At 53.4% G+C, this 22,670-nt stretch overlaps 8 protein-coding genes across 8 annotated transcripts; 4 read left to right on the top strand and 4 right to left on the bottom strand.

Annotated features, from left to right (window-relative positions):
- Positions 1-446: 446 nt before the first annotated feature.
- LTHEOB_1447 (Protein Tag-278) lies at positions 447-2,059 on the top strand (the record flags this gene model as incomplete). The annotated part of the gene is made up of 2 exons (XM_035510149.1): positions 447-774; positions 840-2,059. 2 exons carry the CDS (start codon positions 447-449, stop codon positions 2,057-2,059), a joined length of 1,548 nt encoding a protein of 515 aa, XP_035365957.1.
- A 1,896-nt stretch (positions 2,060-3,955) lies between these two features.
- LTHEOB_1446 (Antibiotic biosynthesis monooxygenase) lies at positions 3,956-4,762 on the bottom strand (the record flags this gene model as incomplete). The annotated part of the gene is made up of 1 exon (XM_035510148.1): positions 3,956-4,762. One exon carries the CDS (start codon positions 4,760-4,762, stop codon positions 3,956-3,958), a length of 807 nt encoding a protein of 268 aa, XP_035365956.1.
- An 812-nt stretch (positions 4,763-5,574) lies between these two features.
- On the bottom strand, positions 5,575-7,555 carry LTHEOB_1445 (putative SWI/SNF family DNA-dependent ATPase Ris1; the record flags this gene model as incomplete). The annotated part of the gene is made up of 3 exons (XM_035510147.1): positions 5,575-5,617; positions 5,851-6,511; positions 6,880-7,555. 3 exons carry the CDS (start codon positions 7,553-7,555, stop codon positions 5,575-5,577), a joined length of 1,380 nt encoding a protein of 459 aa, XP_035365955.1.
- Positions 7,556-9,040: 1,485 nt separating this feature from the next.
- On the top strand, positions 9,041-10,942 carry LTHEOB_1444 (Heterokaryon incompatibility protein; the record flags this gene model as incomplete). Its single annotated transcript, XM_035510146.1, has 3 exons — positions 9,041-9,299; positions 9,348-9,781; positions 10,085-10,942. The coding sequence occupies 3 exons, from the start codon at positions 9,041-9,043 to the stop codon at positions 10,940-10,942; spliced, it is 1,551 nt and encodes a 516-aa protein (XP_035365954.1).
- Positions 10,943-11,558: 616 nt separating this feature from the next.
- LTHEOB_1443 (Arylsulfatase precursor protein) lies at positions 11,559-13,604 on the top strand (the record flags this gene model as incomplete). Its single annotated transcript, XM_035510145.1, has 7 exons — positions 11,559-11,690; positions 11,766-11,859; positions 11,913-11,936; positions 11,989-12,702; positions 12,756-12,967; positions 13,017-13,163; positions 13,215-13,604. 7 exons carry the CDS (start codon positions 11,559-11,561, stop codon positions 13,602-13,604), a joined length of 1,713 nt encoding a protein of 570 aa, XP_035365953.1.
- Positions 13,605-14,637: 1,033 nt separating this feature from the next.
- LTHEOB_1442 (Glycoside hydrolase family 125 protein) lies at positions 14,638-16,397 on the bottom strand (the record flags this gene model as incomplete). Its single annotated transcript, XM_035510144.1, has 6 exons — positions 14,638-14,750; positions 14,807-14,923; positions 14,975-15,154; positions 15,215-15,688; positions 15,737-16,167; positions 16,225-16,397. 6 exons carry the CDS (start codon positions 16,395-16,397, stop codon positions 14,638-14,640), a joined length of 1,488 nt encoding a protein of 495 aa, XP_035365952.1.
- Positions 16,398-16,725: 328 nt separating this feature from the next.
- LTHEOB_1441 (Zn 2cys6 cluster transcripitional activator) lies at positions 16,726-19,035 on the bottom strand (the record flags this gene model as incomplete). The annotated part of the gene is made up of 5 exons (XM_035510143.1): positions 16,726-16,912; positions 17,039-17,678; positions 17,778-17,896; positions 17,951-18,556; positions 18,605-19,035. The coding sequence occupies 5 exons, from the start codon at positions 19,033-19,035 to the stop codon at positions 16,726-16,728; spliced, it is 1,983 nt and encodes a 660-aa protein (XP_035365951.1).
- A 446-nt stretch (positions 19,036-19,481) lies between these two features.
- On the top strand, positions 19,482-22,116 carry LTHEOB_1440 (Fungal specific transcription factor; the record flags this gene model as incomplete). Its single annotated transcript, XM_035510142.1, has 5 exons — positions 19,482-19,604; positions 19,657-20,172; positions 20,211-20,300; positions 20,346-20,965; positions 21,030-22,116. 5 exons carry the CDS (start codon positions 19,482-19,484, stop codon positions 22,114-22,116), a joined length of 2,436 nt encoding a protein of 811 aa, XP_035365950.1.
- Positions 22,117-22,670: the final 554 nt, after the last annotated feature.

Genomic DNA, 22,670 nt, shown 5'->3' with positions numbered 1-22,670 from the left:
ATAGGATCTCTACTTCCTCCCCACCCGCGCACCTTAACTCTACAGCCCCTCCCACTAAGCTACGCTAGCACTGTGTTACTTGTGCGCAATCGCATCTTAAGGGTGCGCCATATCCGATGGTATTTCTACACGAGATCATCCACCTACTTGTACTAACATCGCGCTCTAGGAGTGCGTCTTACAGTCGTAAATGTGCACAAAAAAAATGGAACAAACATGTCCCCCTGCTGTCACATGCATCATTGGCTGCGCGGGTGCCAGCTGGCAGTGGCTGGTGTGGAAGCCGCGCTGCTGCGCGCCTGCCCTCGACGTCCCGCCCCTGCAAAGGTCGGCGCCCCGCACACACATTTCATCTCCCATCGTACACATTCCGCCTTACCCGTGCCATATGTTAGGCTTCGCTCTCGTTTCATCCTATTCTCCATCCCCAATCGCCTGCGGCCAAGATGGCCCCTCAGGACCAGCCGTCGCGGCCCGGGATGCCTTCCGCATTCACGAGCTTCCAAGGCCAACAGAACGCCCAGTTCCACCTGTCACACTTCAAATTTGAAGGGTTCGAGGCCTCCTTACGTGCTCTCTACGCCAGCACTTCCGAGAAGCTGGAGAGCATCGGTATCGCGTCCCACGGGTGCCTAGTAGGGCCACCTCTTATGAAACGGCAACGTGAGGACTCTGCCAAGCTTCTAGCAGTCATGAATAATTTCAAAGACACTTCTAAGAAGTTGTACGGAGAGCAAATTGCCACTCTGAAGCAGCGTGGGGATGCTCTCAACCGTAAGTCTCCCCCATTAACCTGGTCAGCCGAAATATGATTGGATGGGTAGCTAACGATCGAATAGGGGCCGGAGAGCAAATTTTCGAGGAATTGACCGGAATTGAGAAGAGGATGACGAATCTCAAGGAAGCGGAGACCAAGGTCGCCGAGGTGCGCGAAAGACAGGCCCTCTTCGACGCTCGGAAGGGGGAACTGGAGAAGACCCAAGCTGAGGTGCGGGATCTTCAGGCCCGGCTACAAGAAGAAAGCGAGAGTGTGCAGAGACTACAGGGGGAAATGAAAGCAGAGAGAAGGCTGGCTTCCCAGCTGGAAGCAAAGCTGGAAGCCGAGAAAGAAAAGACTTCCCAGCTATATTTTCGACTGGGCAAAGAACAGCATCGCTCCGAAGATTTTGAAGCTCAGATCTCACAACTCCAGGTCAGGGTTCGAGACGAAGGAAACCGTGCCCAGAGCTTCCAAGAGCAAGTTCATTCAGAGCGGCGTCAAGCCCGGGGGCTTCGGACTGCCATTCTGGAGATCCAGTCCGACTTGAATGGAGAGAAAGAAGCAGTTGAGCAGTTACGATTGGATCTACAAAGATCCGACTACGAGGTCATTGAGCTTCGAAGCAACGCCAAAATCTTGGAACAGAGAATCTCTGTAGCGAAGCGCATCAGCGGCCATTTCGAGAAATCCGCAGCGGCAAAGCGACGAGACATTTCCGAGCTCAAATTACGACTGGACCAGTCAGAGGTTGCATTGGCCACTTCCGCTTCGGAAGTTGGCGAGAAAAACGCCAGAATTCATCAGCTTGAGGAGAGTGTCAGTGATGCTGAAGCAACCATTCTCACGGAGAGAAGCAAGTGCACGTCCCTCAAAGATGAGGTATCGGTGCTCAAATCACGACTGAACCAGTTAGACGATGCTTTGGCCACTTCTTCTACGAAGATGGCAGAGAAAGATGATTACATGATCCAGTTGCCTGGCCAGGACGCTTCTTTAGCTTCCGAAGTGCAGAAGAAGCTCATTAAGAAGACTGAAAATAAATGCGCGGCCAAGAATCGAAAGCGGCTCAAGAGTTTCTTCAACAAAGACCGCGACGGTGAATACTGCATGGAGTCCTTCTGCATTCACCAGAAGAGGTCCGACTGGGGGGATTCGCCCGAATTTTCTTGCAAACGGTGCGAGAAGCAACGGGTTGCCTGCATTAAGCTGGCAGGCAACAACACGCGTGTGATGTTGCCACTACGGGCAGAGCTACGCGAGGGGAGGGAACCAAGCGAGGAACAGTATTGGGTGTTATAAAGAAGCTGTGCTTTTTAGCAAGATCGTTTCGTGTATCATAACATTCCAGAGGCAAGAGAAGATAGGCCTGTAGCCGTAGCACTCGAACTCACTTATTGGGGCGGGATTTGACAATCATGCCATGGCCAGGAGGATTTTCTAATTCGATCTAAATGAGAGGTTCTCTTCAACAAACCGCAAGGAGCGATGTCTGAGGAGGATCGGGGTGGGGTCGTCTCTGACCAGCAGGCGGTCAAAATTCTGTGGTCCGTCGCGTAAGCATATTCAAAAGAACACCAAAGCAACCGCGATCGGGAAGTAGGAGTACCCGAAGACTCTTAAGATCGATTCTTGGCCCTTTCCGCACATTGTCTATTCGGAGGAATGCTGTGACCGTGTGACGAGATAGTAGACCTGAAGGATACTGAGGGATTCTCCGACAGAATTTCTTCTTGTGACTGACTTCAGAGCTAGCAGGTCAAGTACGTAAGGGGAGAAAAGGAAGCACTCCGACCGCTGAGCAGCGAGTGGATCTTGATGAGTGTTGTTGATCGGATCTTCAGCAAAGCCTCAGTTAACGCTCGTACAATGGCCTCTCAATGGAAGCACTGGCTGAAGGAGGCATGGTTGATGGAAGTGGGCCTAATACGAAGACTGCTTCTTCTAGTAACAGCACGCCCAAGTCTCCAAGCAAGCCGTTCGGCTCGACTCCAAATGTTGGCAAGTTTATAAAGGCGGGTAAGTCGTCTTCAGCTGCAAAAACAACCTCCTCACCAACGAATCAGGAAAACAAACATGCGCAGGAGCCCGCCGTCAAGCAGAAATCTGCTGCACAGCGAGTACTCAAGAATAATAAGGTAGAAGGAGCTCAAGGCGGAGGCGAGGGAGAAGAACATCCGTGGATACTCCCACCTGAGAACGCAAGAGCCGATCAAGCTACTTGAGCAGATCCAGGGTGAAGACTGTGTGGAGGAGTAAGCGGTTTTGGTCCGGGTTGGCTAACACCGCCTGCTGGCGGTTGCCAAGAAAGTGATGAGCAAACGAGTTTGCATGGCTGGACGTGCTCCTACCATGGTTTCCAGGCTTCTCTCGATTTTCACTGGTACCGCCTCTGGGATATTGCCGAATAATTCAATAAAAATAAAAACATGGTGCTCAATTCACTCACAGGCTCAATCTTTATCCATAGCTTTCGTTTGCCTCCAGTATACGTAGGCGTGGTTTATATGAAAAACCTCAAGCTTGACTATCACCGCACTTACAATCTATTGAACTTGGTATTCAATTAAATTCTGATTTTGTGTCTATTGCCCCTACGGAAATTCAGTCTTGTAAGCCCAGGTTGCCATCCCAGGCATACTCATACTTTTTCGTCTTCAACCCACGCCACGAAAGTGCTACTCTCAACCCTGATGACTTTAGGAGTCAGAGTATCCCAAGGCGCTATCTAAAAGTAATCCAAGGAAAAGAAAGGGCCATTCCCCAGCCGCTGACCATTAATTTCGCGGCAATAGCACGAAGTGCTATGCCAATATCCACCTCCAAGATTGTGAAAATCCCGATGCCGTCAAAAAACTTGTCTGACAAAAGTATGAAATCCCATGCCCGTGTGTGCATTTCCGAGTTTGCTTTTTTTTTTTGCACCTCCTAGGAGTGGTGTCCGTGATTGTTGCTTTGCATTAGCAACCACTAATGCCTAGAATTTCATCTGGAGGGTGAACTTCGTTGGGAACTCGGGCAACTCCGGGGCGTCGTGAACTCCCCAATGATCTCTATATTCCACCCAAAGTCGCCGCAGGGTGCCGTATCTGTTGTTTTCCTCGAGCTGGGCGGCCCCCTCCCACGGTATCTGAGTCGTCGAAGTCTTGTAGAAGGGAGTAGAATCCAGACTTCTCAGCATCGATCTTTCTCGAGGAACTAAGCCCTTGTCCGGGGACGCTTGGAAGCCGGTCCGTCAGATGGCGTCGTGCTCCGTGATATCGATGGTGTACTGATGGTGGTTTGAACCTCTTCATTCTCGTCGAGCCCAACATCCTCCGTCTCCCCTTCAAGCCAGAGCCTCGCTGCGGGATCTCCACCTTGATCTGCTGCGGGTTGAGGTGCGTTACGGTAGTCGATATGGCTGAATACTCCATTGCGACCGAGAGTTACCCTGCCGGCCCAAATATAGCAGATGATGTCGGATACCGGGCTGGTAATGTTGCTCTTCGACTTCAGCTTTGAACTTTGAGCCGTGTGTCTCGACGGCGGTAGTCTTGCTTCAATCAATTGCGCCATTGCCGACTGCCTACTTGGATTGTACCAGGACATTACCGCCGAAAGAGCCAAGTGAACCCCTTTTGCGGCCTGCTCGATGTTGTACGCCGTTGAACGGCCGGTGTGCAAAGGCTTGCCTGAAATCTGGAATGATTGGAGAACTCTAAGGATGGTGAAGATGTAAAAGTCGCTGTCCTTCCAGCCAGATGTCTCGATATCGTAGCCACGTAGAGATGTGTACTTAGAGTTGAACCCGTTCCTATACTCCGAGGAAACGAGTGAGGCTGTGGTGTTGACTCCAGGACCTCGACCCCCCAAAGTCTTCCTGGGATGCCACATCCATTCATCCCGAAAGAACTGGAAGGGCTCCAGAAACTCGTCCGTCAATATGACGGTATCTTTCACCTCATTGCTGTTGCTTTTGTAAAGAAGCGAACAGGCCTTCTTCAGATACTGTGCTTCTGTCATTTTCCAGGAAAAGCAGAGCGCGGAGAGCTATGTTGCGGTAGACCAGGAACTTGCTTGCAAAAGCGGCGGGCGCAGATGCCGTAGGATCGGGTCGTAGATACGAGCGCGGAGGGGCGGCGGATAAGAAATTTTCCAGCAAAAGCGACGGGCGCAGATGCAGTTGTCTCGGGCAGGTCAGTGGTCGCAGACACGGTGGCGGATAAAGGTTTGCCTATCAACAGCAACGAGCTGTACCAAAGGCCTTTGAAGACTAGATGTTTTGTCAGCAGGTGTATGTAAAGATTAGATTATAAAAATACCTCCAGAACAGGCGATCCTGGAGACGCTCAAAGCTGAACCTGTTGAACGTAGGTTATGCAGGCTGCTCTGGAAATTGACGGTCGAGCAAGCGGATTGAGGCGAAAGGTGAGTCCGCAGATGCCGCCAACGACGAGCTGGCGCAGGAAGCCTGTCGAACGTAGATTGCCCGAGCGGGTCTGGAAGCAGACGGTCGAGCAAGCGGAGTGAGGTGGAAAGCGAGCCCGCAGACGCCGTCAGTGACTCGCTGGTGTAGAGGCACCGACACCTGCCGCGTGAATTGGCGCAAGACTGCGCGGCAGATTTTGATAAAGCGTCAAAGCTTGCAAGGTGTGTAGAGGGCAACGGGTTTGAAGGTGTGGAGGTGTGGAGGTGTGGAGGTGTGGAGGGCAGGAGGTGGGAGGCTGGAAGTATGAAGAGTTTTGAGCGTAGAAGATCAGAGGCGGCCACATGAGGCAGGAGGCTTCGACATGTGACAGTTGAGATCTCCCCAGATCTGGAAACTGCTGCTGGGCTCACCTCAATATCCAAAAGTAAATGGAATGCTGCTGGATCCAGCTGCAAATCGTCATCAGCTGGTGTTGAAGATCTTACTGTCATCATTTCCATTCTTGAGAAGCACAGGATAAGTTCAAGACTGGTTTCACAAAACGCAATAGTAGGTAAGACCTTTCTGATATACTATCTACTTCGTGCAGTGGAGCCCTGCTATAACTAAACATGTGTTTAACCCATATCCCGCTATACTGGGGCCGCTTGTTATGTTCACATGCACGGTGTTAGGCTCGGACCCGGTCTCAATCAAGCCACGGTGCACAACACTGAGGTTGTAGACCTGGGTTATGCGCTGGGAGCGCGCACTGTACTCCGCGAGCAAAGCTGGCAATTGCACGTTGAGGAAACAACTGCTGGTAGGGTAAATGACCCGGGGGTTGGCGGGGCTCCACCACTGAGCACACTGGTGCCATTCATACGCAGGCGGTCTGATATGGAGGAAGGGTGGGATTGGTAATTCCTCGCGGCGGTGAAGGAGAGCTTGGAATTTTTCGGGTCGATTGCGTGCCACCAGTGGGAGTTGGTTGTAAAACCACATGCTGCTGGGCTCACCGAGGCTGAGCTTGAATGCGTCCATCGATCTGCTCCAGGACAGGAAGTTTCTGGGAGCTACCGCCCAGATATGGACCTCGCCCGTCCTCAGCGCAGACCATACCATGTTCAAGAGGGGATCGGGGTTGCGGAATAGGGCGATTCTTTCGATGGGCAGGACTTGGACTTCTTGGCCGGTGATGAGCACTTTGGCAAGCGACGTGAGTTTGGTGTTCTTCGACACCCAATGGCCGAAGTCTGCTGATGGTTGGAGGGAGACTTTGAGGAGCGTGTCCTTCTCGACATACTCCGGGCATCCCAGGCGCTTGAACATGGCTCGCGCCTTTGTCGACTTTGCGATATCACCTGGTAGATGGCAACAAAGACGTCTGGGTCCAGCTGGAAGACTATGGCTCCTTTTGAGCTTTCCGATTCGCCCAGCTTCAGGCGAATCGATGGCAATAGTACGTCCGACCGCAGTTGGAGACGGATGGTCTTGTGTCTTAGAAAACCACAGTCGCCATCTTGAGTCACCAATATGGCTGTTGACCAGGTCTGGCCTTGGAATGCCTTCTCGACTGGCTCATCGAAGGAAGACATGGACCTCCATGTCCGTCTTTAGCTCCGTGAAGGTGGCCCAACAGGCAGACTTGGGGCCGCACTTGATGCTGTGGGCCTCATCCATGATGAGGAGCGGAGACAACCCCTCTAGGTAAAGCCTCCAGTCTCTATACAGAACTGGCTTCTTGTTATCGAATCGTATCGCTTCCTGCCATGCTGTCGATGCATGACACCATACGTAGAGAGTATGATCGTCTTCGCTGCTTGCTCGTCCTCAGAAAAAAGTGAGCTGTCCTTTTCCAGGATGTCGGCCTTTGCAGACGAGTCGTAGACGTAGATGATGAAGTCGGCGGGCAGGAGTTCCTTCAGCTCTCGCTCCCACTCCTGGACGAGGTCTGCAGGACAGACCACCAGCGTAGGCTTCTTGATGGCTTCGTCGGAGTTGATCTGACGCTGGGCCAGCACGAAGAATGCGCAGCCCCCCTGGCAAGTCTTCCCCAGGCCCATGGAGTCGGCTAAGATGCAGCCCTTTAAACTTGACAACTTCTTCACGGCCCAAGCGATGCCTTTGATCTGATGATCTTTCAAGAACCGTCTTGACAACCGCATGCCTGGGATCCTTGGGAATTGCGCATTGGGAGGGATGCGAAGATATACCTTGGCCTCCTCGAGCGTCAGATCAGGATCCGAATGCCCCTCCATGAACTTCATTACGTCGAGCTGGCTGTCTTTCTCCTCCTCCTCCGTCTTCACGTAGCTGACAAGATCTGTGGAGGAAACATCACCCTCAGTGTCTTCGCTCAGCTCCTCATCAAAACGCCGAGCTAAGAGGAGCCTTTGCTGCCTCATACCCGCATTGCACAAGTTTGAATCGATTCGGGTGAGAGTAATGCGAGTGGGTTTGCTCGTGTTGTCGAGGTTAAGAAGCGTATCGAAGAGGCGCTTCTTTTCCGGGGATATTCCATCAAGGCGAGCCCGAAGCGACTCGCGCCGTTCTCCTTCTGTCTTCTCCAAGCCATAACCATCCGATATCTTCAGATATGTTCGAAGATCTTTTTCATGAACGTCAGGTTTCCGAGCGAGAAGCAGCTCTCATGATCAGCCGAGGCATGGTGGTAAGGAAAGAGAGATTGAAAGGCGGGATTTCGAAAGAAGTCGCGGACACGCCACGGGAGCCATGGCGAAGTGAGCTCACTCAATGTAGTCGCACTCCAGCATGCATTGTGGTTCAGCGAAGGTGAGGCCGAAAATGACGCTGGACCGTTGTTTTTGTGTTCCAGATCTTGAGATGCAAGGCGGAAGCGATTGGGATAGATTCAATGAACGACAGCTCAGATTGGCATGATGAAGTGTGTAAGGATGTGTGTGATAGCGAGCACTAGCGTAGTTGCGGCGGCTTAGAAAGAGAAGAGAGGATGTCGAAGAAGAATGGAAGGTGGTCTGGATGATGGCGGGCTCGCGTAGACCGTGTCCGACTAAGCCAAAAGCGGCAAGCGAACCATATGCCCAACCATCACCTCACCCGCACTGCTACTATCTATTTGTTTTTCGCTCATTTTGTGGGTTCTTGAAGCTATCGTCCGGACGAGAATGTCAAATTAAAAATTCAACATACACGTCCGGACGATAGCTTCAACTACCCACGTGTTGTTTTACTTTTCTTTAGTTACCCTGGATTCGAGGGTCCTACTATTATTGGAGCTAGCCTTCGGTTGTAATATCTCTAGCAGAGACGGATGCGAGGAAATTCGGCACAGCACTCTGAACATGTCGAAGGTGAGATACTTTGGCAATCGAATACGACCACTAGCGCCATACCGTATTAGGAAATGCACGTGGGCCGTGGGGGCCGAATTCTGTCAACCCGCTGGACCCGTGGCCTCGTGCATCTCCTCAGACTCTGAAAGCCTAGTCTCGCGCCACGTCGCTCTGCACATCACCAACCGATTCGCGTGGCTGTCACGTACGAATACCAATTCCAGTGCGCGAAGCCGCACGGCTCTGCACTCGCCCGCCCGTTCCCGCCTTCCTCATCTCACCATGGCTCCACTGCAGCAAGTACGAGGCCTTGGTCGTCGGCGAAAAAGATCACTTGGGATTCAAGATATACCGGACCTCGCAAAGGATGACTCGGGCTCGCTGGAAAGTCTCCAGCGCATGGGTAAGAATGCGCTCTGGCTACCCGGCGAAGACTGACGTAGAGAAGCTCTGGAGTGCATCCAGAAATCAGCTCACACCACAAGTCTCTGCAGACCGTGTAAACAATTACTGCAATCACACCGTCTGCCACACCGTGAACATGCTGGTTTCGGCATAGACTCCAAGAGAAGGAGGATGGGACCCAACTGTGAACATGAGCACCACGTCACACTTTCCGACCTGCGTGCCTGCAAAACCTGCGAGCTTTGTATTCTCATAAGCATCCTGATTTGCGAGGACACAAGTAGCACCTCCAAGCAAGAAAGCCCCTATAGAACCCAGCTCGTCAATGATGGAAGCAAGCCGCATCGCTACCTGAAGTTCAGTTTCAAAGAAGAGGGTGGGAAATGGACGGACAAGAAGATGATCATTGCGTGTTGGGAGAGCTTCACCGGTATGAGCCATGCTATTATCCTAAGCTAGTGAGCTTACTCTTTCGTAGATCACGTTTACCATGGCTTTCGCTCACTGGGACCTTCAACTGCATCGAGGCAGACATTCGATCTCGTCGGCTCATGGTTGGACGAATGCTTGGCCGAACACACGACGTGCAACCATGTCTCGGACTTCTCGGCGCCGCTCCCTACGCGCCTTGTGGAGATTGAGGTTGCCAATGCACACGAGCATCCGAAAGCCCGCCTCTGCTACGGAGACTCGTTACCACCAAGCACTCCCTACGTGACATTGAGTCACTGCTGGGGGAAGGAGATATTTATGACGCTCACGTCCAGAACCGTGATTAACTGGATGGAAGCCCTGCCAACAGGAGACTTGCCTCAGACATTTCGCGATGCCATGGTCATCACTCGGAGACTGGGATACCAGTATCTTTGGATTGATAGCCTCTGCATCATCCAGGACTCAGAAGAAGACTGGGTAAGAGAGGCTGGTAGGATGAGCGAAGTTTATCAACACTCTATCCTCACCATCTCCGCAACGGCCTCACAAAAAGCAAGCGATGGTTGCTTTCAGCCGAGACCGCCGTATATGTTCCGGCATTCAAGCAGCGGCATACCACCAAGCTTCTGGAGCTTTGCTCCACGAGATCTATGGGACCTTGGGGTAGAGAGCCGGCGAAGACTTGGGCTACCGTGTCGAGCTTGGGTACTTCAAGAGCGGGTGCTTTCGCGCCGCATTTTGCACTATAGCTCGCTCGGCGTGTTTTGGGAATGTGACAAGGTTCGAAGATCGGAGCTCGTTCCCGACCACTCGACGTGCCGCCAGTTCGCAGGGCTCTTGCAGCAACTCTCGACGACACCCCACGAAACTCCATCTTCTGAATGGCACCGCCGTTGGGCTGGCTTGGTGAAAGACTATTCCGAGCGTCAACTGACTTACCCCGATCGTGACAAGCTCGCTGCACTTTCCGGAGTTGCAAAGGCCTTCCAGTTTCAGCTGCCCGAGGAGACGTATATTGCCGGCATGTGGGGTGACAAGGATGACCTTCTCCGGATGATGATGTGGTCAGCCATCAAGAAAAGCCCGAGGCAGACAAAACCAATCTATCGCGCACCATCCTGGTCATGGGCATCCCTGGATACTCCCGTGTCCACTCCGCTCTCCAGCTATGGGCATGATCTTGTTTCTTTTGTCAATATAAAGCATGCTCAAACCAAGCCTCTCAACTCGGCCGACCCGACTGGCCGCATTGCAGATGGATTCATTACTCTCGTGGGGTTTTGTATCCCTACTCTGTTGACTCTTGAAAGAGAAAAGACTCGACTCAAGTTGGTGGGGAAGTATACAGCAAGTGCCCAGAAGTTCTGGCAAAAGTGTCGGCCCACTGTAAAGCTGGACCATATTGAACCAGCTTCAAGCTTTCCGCGATGGATGTGGTGCGTGCCATGGTTCTCGTACGACTTCGTGGCGCGTGATGACAGGCCTCGACATCGCATCTCCTTTTTGCTCCTCGAGGGTGCAAGGCAAGGCGATCAGAACCCCAAGATCTTCAGACGAATCGGCATGGCTGAAAACTGGAATTTTCCCTTGGCCTACAAGTGGGATTTGATGTACTACAAAGAGATGACAGTTGTTTGACGCAGCACTACAACCCGGAGACGGGGAATCCCGAAAAGCGGCAAGTCATGTCACGCAGGGAAGCGCAATTGCGTCATGAAAAGAATATTATTTCCTAATCCCTGTCCAGTTACAAAACGGTGTACAAACATGAACAGAGCTGTGGGCACTGCCGCACTCGGTAGTTGTTACCGAATCTCCGTCCAGAGACGGATCTTCTCCAGGGAGCATGATCCGTGGCCTCTCACTGCTACGAGTCTTTGCAAAAATCTGACTATCGATTACGACACAGTGGCGACGTAAGCAGCGTGGTAAATCTGCTGGTACCCGTTTGGGCAACCAACTGCTCGCTTAGTGGCGTTAGCGTGCATGGCGCAATTTGCTGTCACGATCACGCTGCCCAGCTATTTGCCCGCCAGACTAGCTCACATTTTCAATCGGGACTGTACCTGGCATGAGTTCTATCCACCCGAGGCGGAGATGACACCCAAAATATGGGCATCCCGCCCTCAACTGATAGACGCCCGGAGATATTCCGTGGACCGCAGCCCCACTTGTGATGTTTATAAGACGGGCTGAATCTGATGAATTGCTAACCAGGACTGTTCCTGCTTACTTCGGGCCCCTAGCAATTGCCATGAAGCTGTCAACTCTGGGACTTCTCCTTGGCGGCGCTCTTGCGTCTGCCAAGCAGCCAAATATCCTATTTGTCTTGACTGACGATCAGGATTTGCACATGAACTCGGTGGAGTACATGCCTCTTCTCCAGGTAATTGCACCTCCAGACCTCTCTTTTATCGCCGGGCTGACCTCGGCTTGCTTTTAGAAACACATTATAGAACAGGGCACAACATTTGCAAAGCACTTCTGCACTGTGGCCATCTGCTGTCCGTCCCGCGCAAACCTATGGACTGGACATGCTGCTCATAACACCAACGGTAAGGGACGAGCATATTTTTCACAAAAGCAGCTCTCAACTGACATGAATTAGTCACGGACGTCTCTCCGCCTTATGGTATGATCTTGCGGCCCAACTCCACTGTAATTGAATTCTGACACCGCCAAAGGCGGCTTCCAAAAGGTCATTTCCGAGGGCTGGAACGACAACTACCTGCCTATCTGGATGCAAGACGCTGGATACAACACCTACTACTCCGGCAAGCTTTGGAATGGCCACACCGTCACCAACTACAACGAGACCTTTGCCAAGGGATTCAACGGCTCCGACTTCTTGCTCGATCCGTACACTTACAAGTACTACGATGCAGTCATGACCAGGAACGGAGAAGAGCCTGTCAGCTATGCCGGAAACTACTCTACCGACGTCATCAAAGACAAGATTCTTGGCTTCTTGGATGAGGCTCTTTCCCACGAACGCCCCTGGTTCGTCGTTGCTGCCCCCATTGCACCGCACTCGACGACGACCACGGACCCGGCAACAAACTCGACGTACTTTGACTTTGCCCAGTATGCCCCTCGCCATGCCCACCTTTTCAAGAACTACACGATCCCAAGAGATACCAGCTTCAATGCCAAGGTTGAAGGCGGTGTCAGCTGGATCAAGAACCTTGCTCCTCTCAACGCCTCGGTTATCGAGTACAACGATGAGTTCCAAAGGTCTAGGCTGAGGGCTCTTCAAGCCGTTGACGAGATGATTGAGGCGTTCGTGGAGAAGCTGGATGATGCCGGCGTCCTGGACGACACATACATCATCTTCAGCACCGACAACGGCTTCCACATCTCGCAACACAGGATGACGCCTGGAAAGGAGTGCGGGTTTGGTATGTTCTTTTGCCATTTCCGTGGAGTACAAGGCTAACACAGGAGTGGCCAGACACGGATATCCACATTCCCCTCGCCATCCGTGGCCCCGGCATTGCCAAGGGCGCCACCATCGAGGCCGTCACCAGCCATACCGATATTGCCCCTACGATTCTCGAGCTTGCGGGAGCTCCTAAGCAGCTCGATGGCAAAGTCATCCCTCTTACGGCTGAGAAGGCCGAAAATGGAACATATGAGCACGCCGCCATTGAGTACTGGGGAAGGGTATGTGCTGTGAAGCTGAAACTGCATTGCACCAGCTGACCAAATGAAGGCCTTGATCGAGGGAATCTATTTCAACCCCGTCGGTTCCCGGAACATTTACAACAACACCTACAAGGGCCTCAGGCTGGTTGGAGATGATTACAGCATCTACTACAGTGTGTGGTGCACGAACGAAGCAGAGTTCTACGACGTGAAGGTTCGACGCTTGTTCAACCCTCCAGAAATTCAGTCTCTAACGTATCATTAGACCGACCCTGGCCAAATTTACAACCTGGCTTCCAATGCTACCGCCAGCTCCAACTACCAGCTGGCCGGGCGTTCGCTGGGGCAGGTCATCTCCCGTCTTGATGCGCTCATGATGGTGTTGAAGTCCTGCAAGGGAATCGCATGCACGAAACCCTGGGCAGAGCTTCATCCCAGCGGGAATGTCCAGTCGCTTACCGATGCTCTGAATGCCGAGTACGACAGCTTCTACAGCAAGCAGCCGAAGGTGGCTTTCACATCTTGCGAGATGGGCTACCTCATCAGCGCAGAGGGACCCCAGGAGTTTAACCAGTACAACGGCGCGAGGATGGAGTCAAAAATTGACGGCCGTGAGGTCTTCCTCTACGGAGACGACTGGCACTTCTACACGTAGATATTCATGTAGTTATACGAATACCGTAATGGATGTATATATGAACGATCAGTCTTTCAGGCCACTTGCCCACCCGTTCGGGGAGAACAAAACGGAGGCAAAAAATCATTGCCCACACCCAGAATCGAACTAGGGATCTTCGCATTGCATGGAGACATACGAGTGCGACGCTGTACCACTAAGCCATGCGGGCGACGATGGTGTTGAGTCTGGCTTGGTGGTGTACTATACTGTGAGGCAACAAGGCAGGCGCGACTTGCTGCAGCTTCATCGAACGGCAGCGGACCCGTGCTTGTGGTAAGGTTTAGCGCTCCCGGCCCCTGCAACCAGGAACTGACCTGCAGAGATACGTCATTTGCGGGTACTCGAGTCGAGAGCAATCTTATCACTATCTTCGTAAGATGCTCGTATCTTGAAAGGGGTGTGCGCCTGGAAATCACTCGGGCTGTGGGGCGGCGCCTCAGGCAATGCTGGTCACCTAGAGGAATACGATGCCCGTACGACTACTCATTTTTTTGAGGAATTTTAAGACTACAACTCCGTTTCTAAAGAGAGGGTGCTCCGATGTTCATCGAGGAGTATGCACGAGATTCGGTGCTTCCCCTCCATCTCACCACCAAAACATTCAGCTAGGATGCATTGTAGTAATCACAGAGGATTGCAAGGACAATATGCTTCTTGACTCATCCTTGCAGCCATAGCCAGGTTCTATGGGTAATCAGTATCTGGACGTACAAGTAGCGTGAGAATTCTCTCAACCCAACTTCCCGGGTAAGTATCTTACGAAACACGCTTTCGAATGGTAAAATACAATCTACCATGGATCCTTCGTCCCACTGTGGAATAATCGAGCAACAACCGGACATTCGCGCAAGCATTGTGATCCGGTGGTGTCTTAATTGGATATTTGAGCCCCGTGATGTTAGGCTGTTCTTGCATCTTCAAGTTGGCAGCGGTGTCCATAGCACATACGCAAAGCATTTTTTTATGTTCCTATTCATCAATCCACATTTTCACGTTCTGATGAATTCCCTCATGCGATCTTGTAAGGTTTGGAACCGTGCCCGAAGAGGAGGTGAGGCTTGCGTTCTGCCAAGTCGAGGATTGTTTGTGCGAAGACGGAGTTTGCCCAAGCAAACCAAGGCCCTGGTACCAAATTAGTTTCCACGGCGTCATTACATCTCGATGACGAAGAGACTCACTGGTGTAGCTCTTCAGATAATTGACATCGACGCTTTCGTGCACCAAGCCAAGCTTGCTAGCCGCCTTTACATAGTTAATGGCCTCCGTGATCTCTTCATCGTCATCAGAAGTCATGGCTTGAACCAATAAGCTCATAGGCCAGGCATTCTGAAGACCGATATGTGGACCGCCAATGCCCTCGAAAGCTTTGCCTTTGAGGTAATAGGGATTCCCCTGCTTCTCCAAGATCATTTTCCTGGTGTTTTGATATGTCTGGTCCTTTGCATCGACAAAGCCGAGTAGAGGAAGCGCCAAGAGCGATGGAAGGTTCGCATCGTCCATCAAGATTGAGGAACCGAAGCCGTCGACTTCAAATGCAAAAACATCACCGTACTTCTTGTGGTGGACAACGCCGTGTTCCCACACACCCGCCTCGATTGCTTCACTGTACAACATGACTTTCTTCGAATACTCGATAGCCTTCGCACCACCAACTTTCTCGAGCATCTTTGCACAGCGTTTCAACTCGACGGCCATCATAGCATTTGCAGGGATGAGATAGCCGAGAATGGTCGCGTCGTCGCTCGGCCGGAATGCACTGCGTACCAAGCCGGTGCCAGCATTGAGAGGGTTGCCAATTCCGCCAAGGTTGAGCGTCTCGGTTCCAGCGTCGGTATGACGCTTGAAGGTATACTCATTCTTCCTAAAGTCGCCGTTCTTATCGAAAGTTGGCTTTGATTGTTGATCGAGAACATCCAGGAGCGTATTGAGTGCGGTATACCAGCGTGTGTTCACAAATTCAGTAGATCCGGTATGGCTGTGGAATTGGTTGGCGAGCGAGAGGAAATGTGCCAACGAGTCCAACTCGTACTTGCACTCGAAGACAAAGGATGGTTCGTAGACTGGATGAACGACATCATCCATGCCATTATTCGAGGGCGAGAGCTTACTCGGAGGGGGTGGCTGAAAAGCATTGCAATACGGGGATCCGATAACAAACTCAGCCTGGGTGTTGATGGCGCCCAAGATTAGACTTTCGATAGCCTTGTCCTTCTTAGCCAATTTCTGGTACTGGGCAAGTTGATTGGTCGAGTCTCGTAGCCATTCGGCATTGATGTCTCCAGTAACGATGAAACTTTGGGCGCCTTGCCATGGCGCGCGCATGTTTGGCATTATCGTCTTGTCCCCTTCAACGTGCCAGCGTACCGTTGTGTCCAACGTGTTCGGAAAGGCATTCTCGAAGATTCGAGCCAGGTCTTTGTCCACCATCCTTTGCTTAAGCTCATCTATGATTTCCTCAACAAGCGGGGATTCGAATGTGCGACACACGGCGGCCGGGCGCTGGTAGGGGAGTTCCATCGGACCTTCGCTGTAGGGCGGGCTGTAGTACAGCAAGAGTTAGCGAAAGCTGGCATCTTCTGGTATGGGCGACACATACTGACGGTGCCTTGCGTAGGCAGTGTAATCAGGGCAAGCCTCACGGGCTTTGGCATTGTCGATGGATGCCTTCAGCGCGTGCTGGCCGCCTTTCTTGTCGGAAGCGGCGTGCACGCTGGGCAGCGCTGCGACTGCCAGCAAGATGAGGCGCAGACATCTGATGGGCAAGTGCATGGTCGACGGGTGAGAGAGGGAGGACAAGCGCGTCTGTTCAAGGCGTCATGGTTCGCAGTGGATGAGACTGGAGCTGTTGTGGAGATGTGGAGCTTGTTCCTGCGGCAGCGGGAGCTATGTAGGGCCCGCGCCGGATGCCGAGTCATGCATGCTCCGCCGATCTGAACGCCCAAGTCCAAACGCCTGTTGTAATAATAGCCCATGGGAACTACAGAGGTAAAAACAGCTCTAAAATGCCGCCAGCACCTAGAAACCACTACCACACGCCCATTCAAATGCTTTATTCGCACGCACAAAAAATCCACCCAGCGCTACATGTATTCATAGCTCATGAAAACCGGGCGTTCATGCTTCCTCCTGGTAATGTCTCCCACGCAGTATTTAGACCCATATCGTCAGCCATTGCTACCGTTGTGCTCGCAGCCAAGTTTGCAGACGTCGCCTGCCCAAGCTGATAGATCCTCCGATTCGACGCTCCGCTGGATGCTGGCCATCCGGGGCTAAGCTGTTGGTAGCTGTTACCGTCGGAATATCCATACGACTGCGAACCTCCTGCTGTCGACCCGTCAAAGTACGTTGCTGGTGACGATCCGGACACTGAGTCTGTTTCAGGGCTGCCTGTGGCATTCCACATCCCATACCCGTTGTTCATATCTTGTTTCTGTTGCTGTGATCGAACGTAAAGTTGGGTCAATAGAGCCGCCGCATCCTGCTGGAACCGGTCGCGCCAATTGATGTAACCAAAGCGGTTTCCTAGGCGCGCTAGGATAGCCGAGAAGTTGTTGATGGTATTTATGGCTTTAACCACCTGGTTCTCATTATTTCCGCCTCTCGCTTCCGGGAATGGTGGCGGTAATGTGTCACTACCGCTTGACATAGGATCTAGGTAATCGTCGGTCGTTGATGTAGACGTTGCTCGTGATGCTATCGGACGTGGGCCCTCCAAAAGTGACTCCTGGTTCCTCGAGAGCACATCCACAAACTGGCGACCAGTCATGTACGCTCTCATAGCGTCATAGAACGTGACGGGCATCTTCTCATTCGATTCCTCGGACAACACTGCTAGCAGCCTTGATGAATACGTGGCGCAATGCTCGACGATAAGCCGTTGAGCATAGTCGCCAATCCTGGGGCAGCGTGGACTTGGCGAGAGTATGTAGACGTAGCTGTAAAGAAGCTCGAGCTCGAAATAGGTACGGGAGGCTGGCGAGATCTTCTGCGAAAGTTTCGTGAACCAGGACGCCATCGAATTGTAAATCTTCCACAGACGAGGGTAAGGGTCTGCCCAAGCGTCACGTTCCGACTGGAAGAGATCAGTGTACCAGGCTGACTGTATCTGGCGTAAACGGAAAAGATCAAGGGCTGATTCAAATGACTGACCCCATTGGTTCAACGAAGCCGTCTTCAAGGCAGAAGACCCGCTGCCAGAGAACGGAAGTGCGACGTTGGCCGAGTCATCGGAGAACGAAAAGGACCTGGTTTGAACCAATGAAGTTTCCCTGAGGGCACACCATTAGCCTCCCAGCTAAGACAAGAGACAGAGGGATGCTAACCTGTCGATGGCATACAAACAATGATATACGCGCCTTCGAAGCTCAAGTTTGGGCTTACTCATCGAGGCGCTCTTTGAGGGATCCACGTGCATCCCGAGGTCAACCATTGCCCGGGACGCAGCGCCAACCAAGGTCCAACTGTCGAAGTGATGCGGATCGAGCATCGAGTACTGTGCCAGGAGCAACATGGCCTGTATGCTCGCAACAGAGCCCGGCCGGAGCACAGCCTCTGCATGCTCGAGAGCTGCGTTGACGTGACCTATAGCATCACTGTAATGCACATCTCCGCGTTGCTCCGAGTAACTGATGGACGAAATGGCAAGGACCATGCGGAGCGTCCAGATATCGATGGGAGAGGCGGTACGCTGGTCGGGCTGGTAAACGGCGTCGACGGAGCCATAGAAGCTGGTCTCGTCCAGGATGGGCAGGAGCACGAACATGGTGTTGAGGTAATGCTGGATCTGGGGGGTGATGGCATATCGTGGGGGAAGGCTTTTGGCCATTCCCGAGGGCAAGGGCTCCTTGGACGAGGCAGACAGAATGAGGCGAGCGTAGGACATGGCGGAAGTAAATCCGTAGAAATCGCGGGCTGTGGCGTTGACTGACCTGGAGGGGCTCAGCGGGCGGTTACAAGCGAGCGGGAAGTAGGCTTACAGCAGCCCAAAGTCAGAGACGAGGTCGTTGATGTCGGCCTCCTCCTTGCGGCGAGCGGCCTTGTCCGTGGCCTTGGAGGCCTCGGGCGAGGGCGCGGGACGGGGAGTGTGGTGGACATCAGGATCGGTCATGGTCACGGACGAGTGGCGGCGCGAGCGGGCTTCCTGCAGGCGCTTCTCCAGCTTCTCGACGCGGGCCTCCAGCGTGGCAACATAGCTGCGCTCCTTGCCGCGGGCGAACTGGTCGTTGGTGCTGGAGCACTCGGCAGCGCGGTTGGCCTTTTCGCAGGCGGTGCAGGCGGGGAGCTTGCCATCACACTTGACCTTGGCGCTGCGGCATCTCGAGCAGGCGGCGACGGGCCGGCTGACGCGCAGCAGCGGCGTCTCAAGCACCATCAGAGCGCTGTCTGGCGCGGTGTCGTCTGGAAACATGTCAATCAATGCGCGGACGTGCGTGGGCGAGGCGGCGCACAGGCGCGGCGGCTCACCTGGGGTCTTGATGCGGGCGGGGTGTCGGGCGGCGTGGGGTATCACAACGTGGGCGGGTTACGCGGACGTGCGCAAACGGCACCGCAGGCAGCAGGTCGGGCAGGTCGGGCAGGTCGTGGGAGCAGTTTGGGGGCAGTCGGGCCGCCGAGAGGTGATGATGCGGTTCTAGGCGACGCGGACGGGAGCCTATCACCGGAGCCGTAGTGCAGCCCAGCCCGGCGTGCCTGCTCGCGAGCCTGGCGCCCGGCCCTGCGGCTTGACGATCCCGCCTGCCCTGCGAGGCTCGTCCCAGCCCAGTCCCAAGTGCCGCCCGCGACTGCTCGACCTCCGCCATGGCCCCGTGCGGCCTGTCCTCTCTCCCAGTCTCGAGGCCCGCCCCATCGTAGACCATGGAAGCCGCCCACGCCGCCGCGCACCCCTCCTCCGCCCCGCCAGGCAAGCGCGCCGCCGGCGACGCGCACTCGGGGCCCCGCATCGCCCACACGCTGACGGCCTGTGTGCGCTGCCGCACCGTACGCTCCCACTCTCGCCGCTGTCGCCACCCTGCTGACTGAGTGCTGCCAGAGGAAAACAAGATGCGACCCCGGCCTGCCCCGCTGCGGACCCTGCGAGCGCAACAACGCCCATTGCGAGTACTTCGACCCTGCCAAGAACGCAAAGATCCCCCGCAACTACGTCGTCCATCTGCAGCACAAGGTCCGCGATCTCGAGCGCCAGTTGGAGGAGCTGGAGAAGGATGACTACGAGCCTGATGCCGAGGACGTCGTGCGCGGCGCTGCCGCCGTGCGCATCCACGAGAGCGACGAGAACCGCTTCCTCGGCCCGTCGAGCGGCATTGCCATCGTGAAGCTGGTCATGCAGCTGGCCAAGCAGTTCACCGATTCCAAGAGCATTTCTGACATCGTCCCCGACTCGCACGCCCGCTTCGTCAAGGAGCGTTTCCGTCAAGAGGATGCCAAGCCCACGTCCAAAGTCTACCCGCTCGTGAGCGATGTCGCTGCCGAGGAGTTGCCAACCCGCGACCTGACAAATCTGCTCGTCCAGCTCTTCTATCTCAAAGGCGAGTCTTCCCATGGGCCTGTACGTGCCGCGTCTGACAGTGTGTGCTTGCAGTCCAGCCCATGTACCCCATCGTCCACGAGCCGTCCTTCTTACAAGACGTCGAAGCCGTTTACAATAATGCCGCCAACTCCTATCAGAACTTCATGGTACGCATGGTCATTGCCATCAGCTTGCAGAAAATGGACACCCAGTATGCTGGTTTAGCCGATGCATATTATCTCGCAGCCTTGCGCTACCTTGAAGATGCGGTCAAACCAATGGACTTGGGCACAATCCAATGCTTCTGCCTCATTGCCGGCTACTCTCTGACCACACCTACCCGTACCGCTGTATACTACATCGTGGGCCTAGCCGTGAGATTGGCCGAGGCGCTTGGGTTGAACGAGGAAAAGACCGTCGTACTAGGGAAAGGAGGAAAGCTAGCCGACCCTCTCGAGGTGGACATGAGACGGCGTGTTTTCTGGTGTATCTTGACCATGGACCTTGGCTTGGCACATAGCTTGGGCCGTCCGGCAATTATGGCGACGCGCCAAGAGCATTTTGACCTCCAGTTCTTCTCCATGGTCGAAGATCACTATATCCAGCCTTCTGGCATCGCACCTGCTCAGCCTTGCCTCAAAAAATGGATTGCCATCCACTTCTTCCGGATGAGGCTGTTGCAATTGGAGATTCGGAGAAAATTGTATCAGAAAAAGAGACCGGAGCCGAAAGATGATCAGGACCCTTGGTTTCAGCAGATGGAAGCGAAACTGATTGCTTGGAGAGACACGAGCCCCGAGGTTGATGGTGGATCCGGTCTCAACAAAGTCTGGTGCGTATCTCGCGCTGACTGTGGTTGCACACATGATATGCTAACGATCTTCGCCGTGATACAGGTTTGTTGGCCGTTACAATACGATGATTGTCTTCCTGTTCCGCCCCTCGCCACAAGTATCCCGCCCCTCTGTTCGGGCTGCAACTCAATGCTACGATGCTTGTGAATACAACATTTACATGCAACGCAAGCAGATTGAGACGAGAAGCGTTGAACTTACTTGGATCTTCACTCAGTCCATTTTCATGGCCATCAACACCATGCTATGGTCGCTCTCATACGCCGAAGTCCGTCGTATGCACTCTCGAGAGGATGTGGAACGCCATCTTAAAGTTGCATTGGATGCTATCGACTTGGCTTCAGAGCGATGGCCTGGTGTCGCTTCTGCCAGAGTCCTCTATCAAAACCTCATTGAGGCCTGCCTCAAGGTGTACGAAAAGAAGGGAGACGTTCCGATATCTGCCACATCTCCGTCCGACAGTGCTTCAGCTGCATCTCCGAGTATAAGAGACGACGGCAGCACCAGATCTCGAACAATGAGTCCAGCAACAGTATCTTCCGGGTCACTATCGACTCCCCCAGAGCGCCCCGACGCGCCTTTCGGCTACATCTCTCCCCAAACCAAACTCGACTTCAATATGAACAATGACCAGAATCAAACGGGCTTCCCAATCTATCAATCACCGCAGCATCTTCAGTCGACGCAGTCTACGCCAACAAACTCTATACCAATGACGGCCGACATGAGCTCACCAAGTAGCATGACCAACATATCAAGTCCCGGATTTGACCAGCAAATGCAATATAATCCGGTACCAGTGTCTTTCCCGGATTTACCGACATGGTCGCCTTCTTTCACAACCTCTCAAACTCCAGATGCATACGGCCAGCAAATTCCACATCAGCGATACCAGAACTCTGTAGAAGATTTCTCGGGAGCGCCGCTTGCAACAGCTGTTGGAGCTTTGTACAGCGATTACCTGGGGAATGAGCAGCCTTCATGGAGTATGGAAAGGTCCGGTGTAGGGCTGAACCAAGCACAACAATTCGAGCTTCTGGAAAGCCTTCAAACTCATGGGCCAGAGCAGATTGAGAGCATGATCGAGGAAAGCAACGCCTTGTTTGCGCCATCGTCGCGGCCATACTGATAGTCCTTGCCGCGCCTTTCGGGTCCATAGCGTTGGACAATACTAACTACTCCGGGCAAATGCTCGCTCCGACATGCTGGCTGTTGTGCATTGCGCTAGCGCATGATGCTCGTGCCAAGAGGTTCGAGACCGAGCCTGGGTCGCTCAATTTGACCGCCCACCACGCCTACTTCTGCCAAATACTAGACGCTCAAGAAAGAAGGGCCGCGAAACTTTTGCCACACTAGTCGCGAGCGAAACCTTGCAACCTAGAAATACTCAAAAGACATTACTGAGCTCACGTGACCCCCCCTGAGGGGTTCAGCACAGCAAAGAAGCATCATTAGGTCGATCAGGCCTTTACCATGCTCGCTTGCTCTTATATCCAAGAGGTCTTTACCTTGGCTGGAAGCACGGCTGTACTCATATGGAAGCCTTCCCATTTCACGTTTGTCAATTTTCCGAATACCCGGTTACGAAATTTCTCAACACCAGAAAGGTAGTCTTAACGGCTGATTGACTGACAATGCATATACACAACCAAAAAAAAGCGCGGATTAGGATCGGGGTTGGCG

Source organism: Lasiodiplodia theobromae (genome assembly GCF_012971845.1).
Source record: "Lasiodiplodia theobromae strain AM2As chromosome Unknown scaffold_4, whole genome shotgun sequence".
Lineage (NCBI taxonomy): Eukaryota > Fungi > Ascomycota > Dothideomycetes > Botryosphaeriales > Botryosphaeriaceae > Lasiodiplodia > Lasiodiplodia theobromae.
Note: the sequence above shows the minus strand (reverse complement) of the source record. Positions and strands in the feature narration are given on the sequence as shown.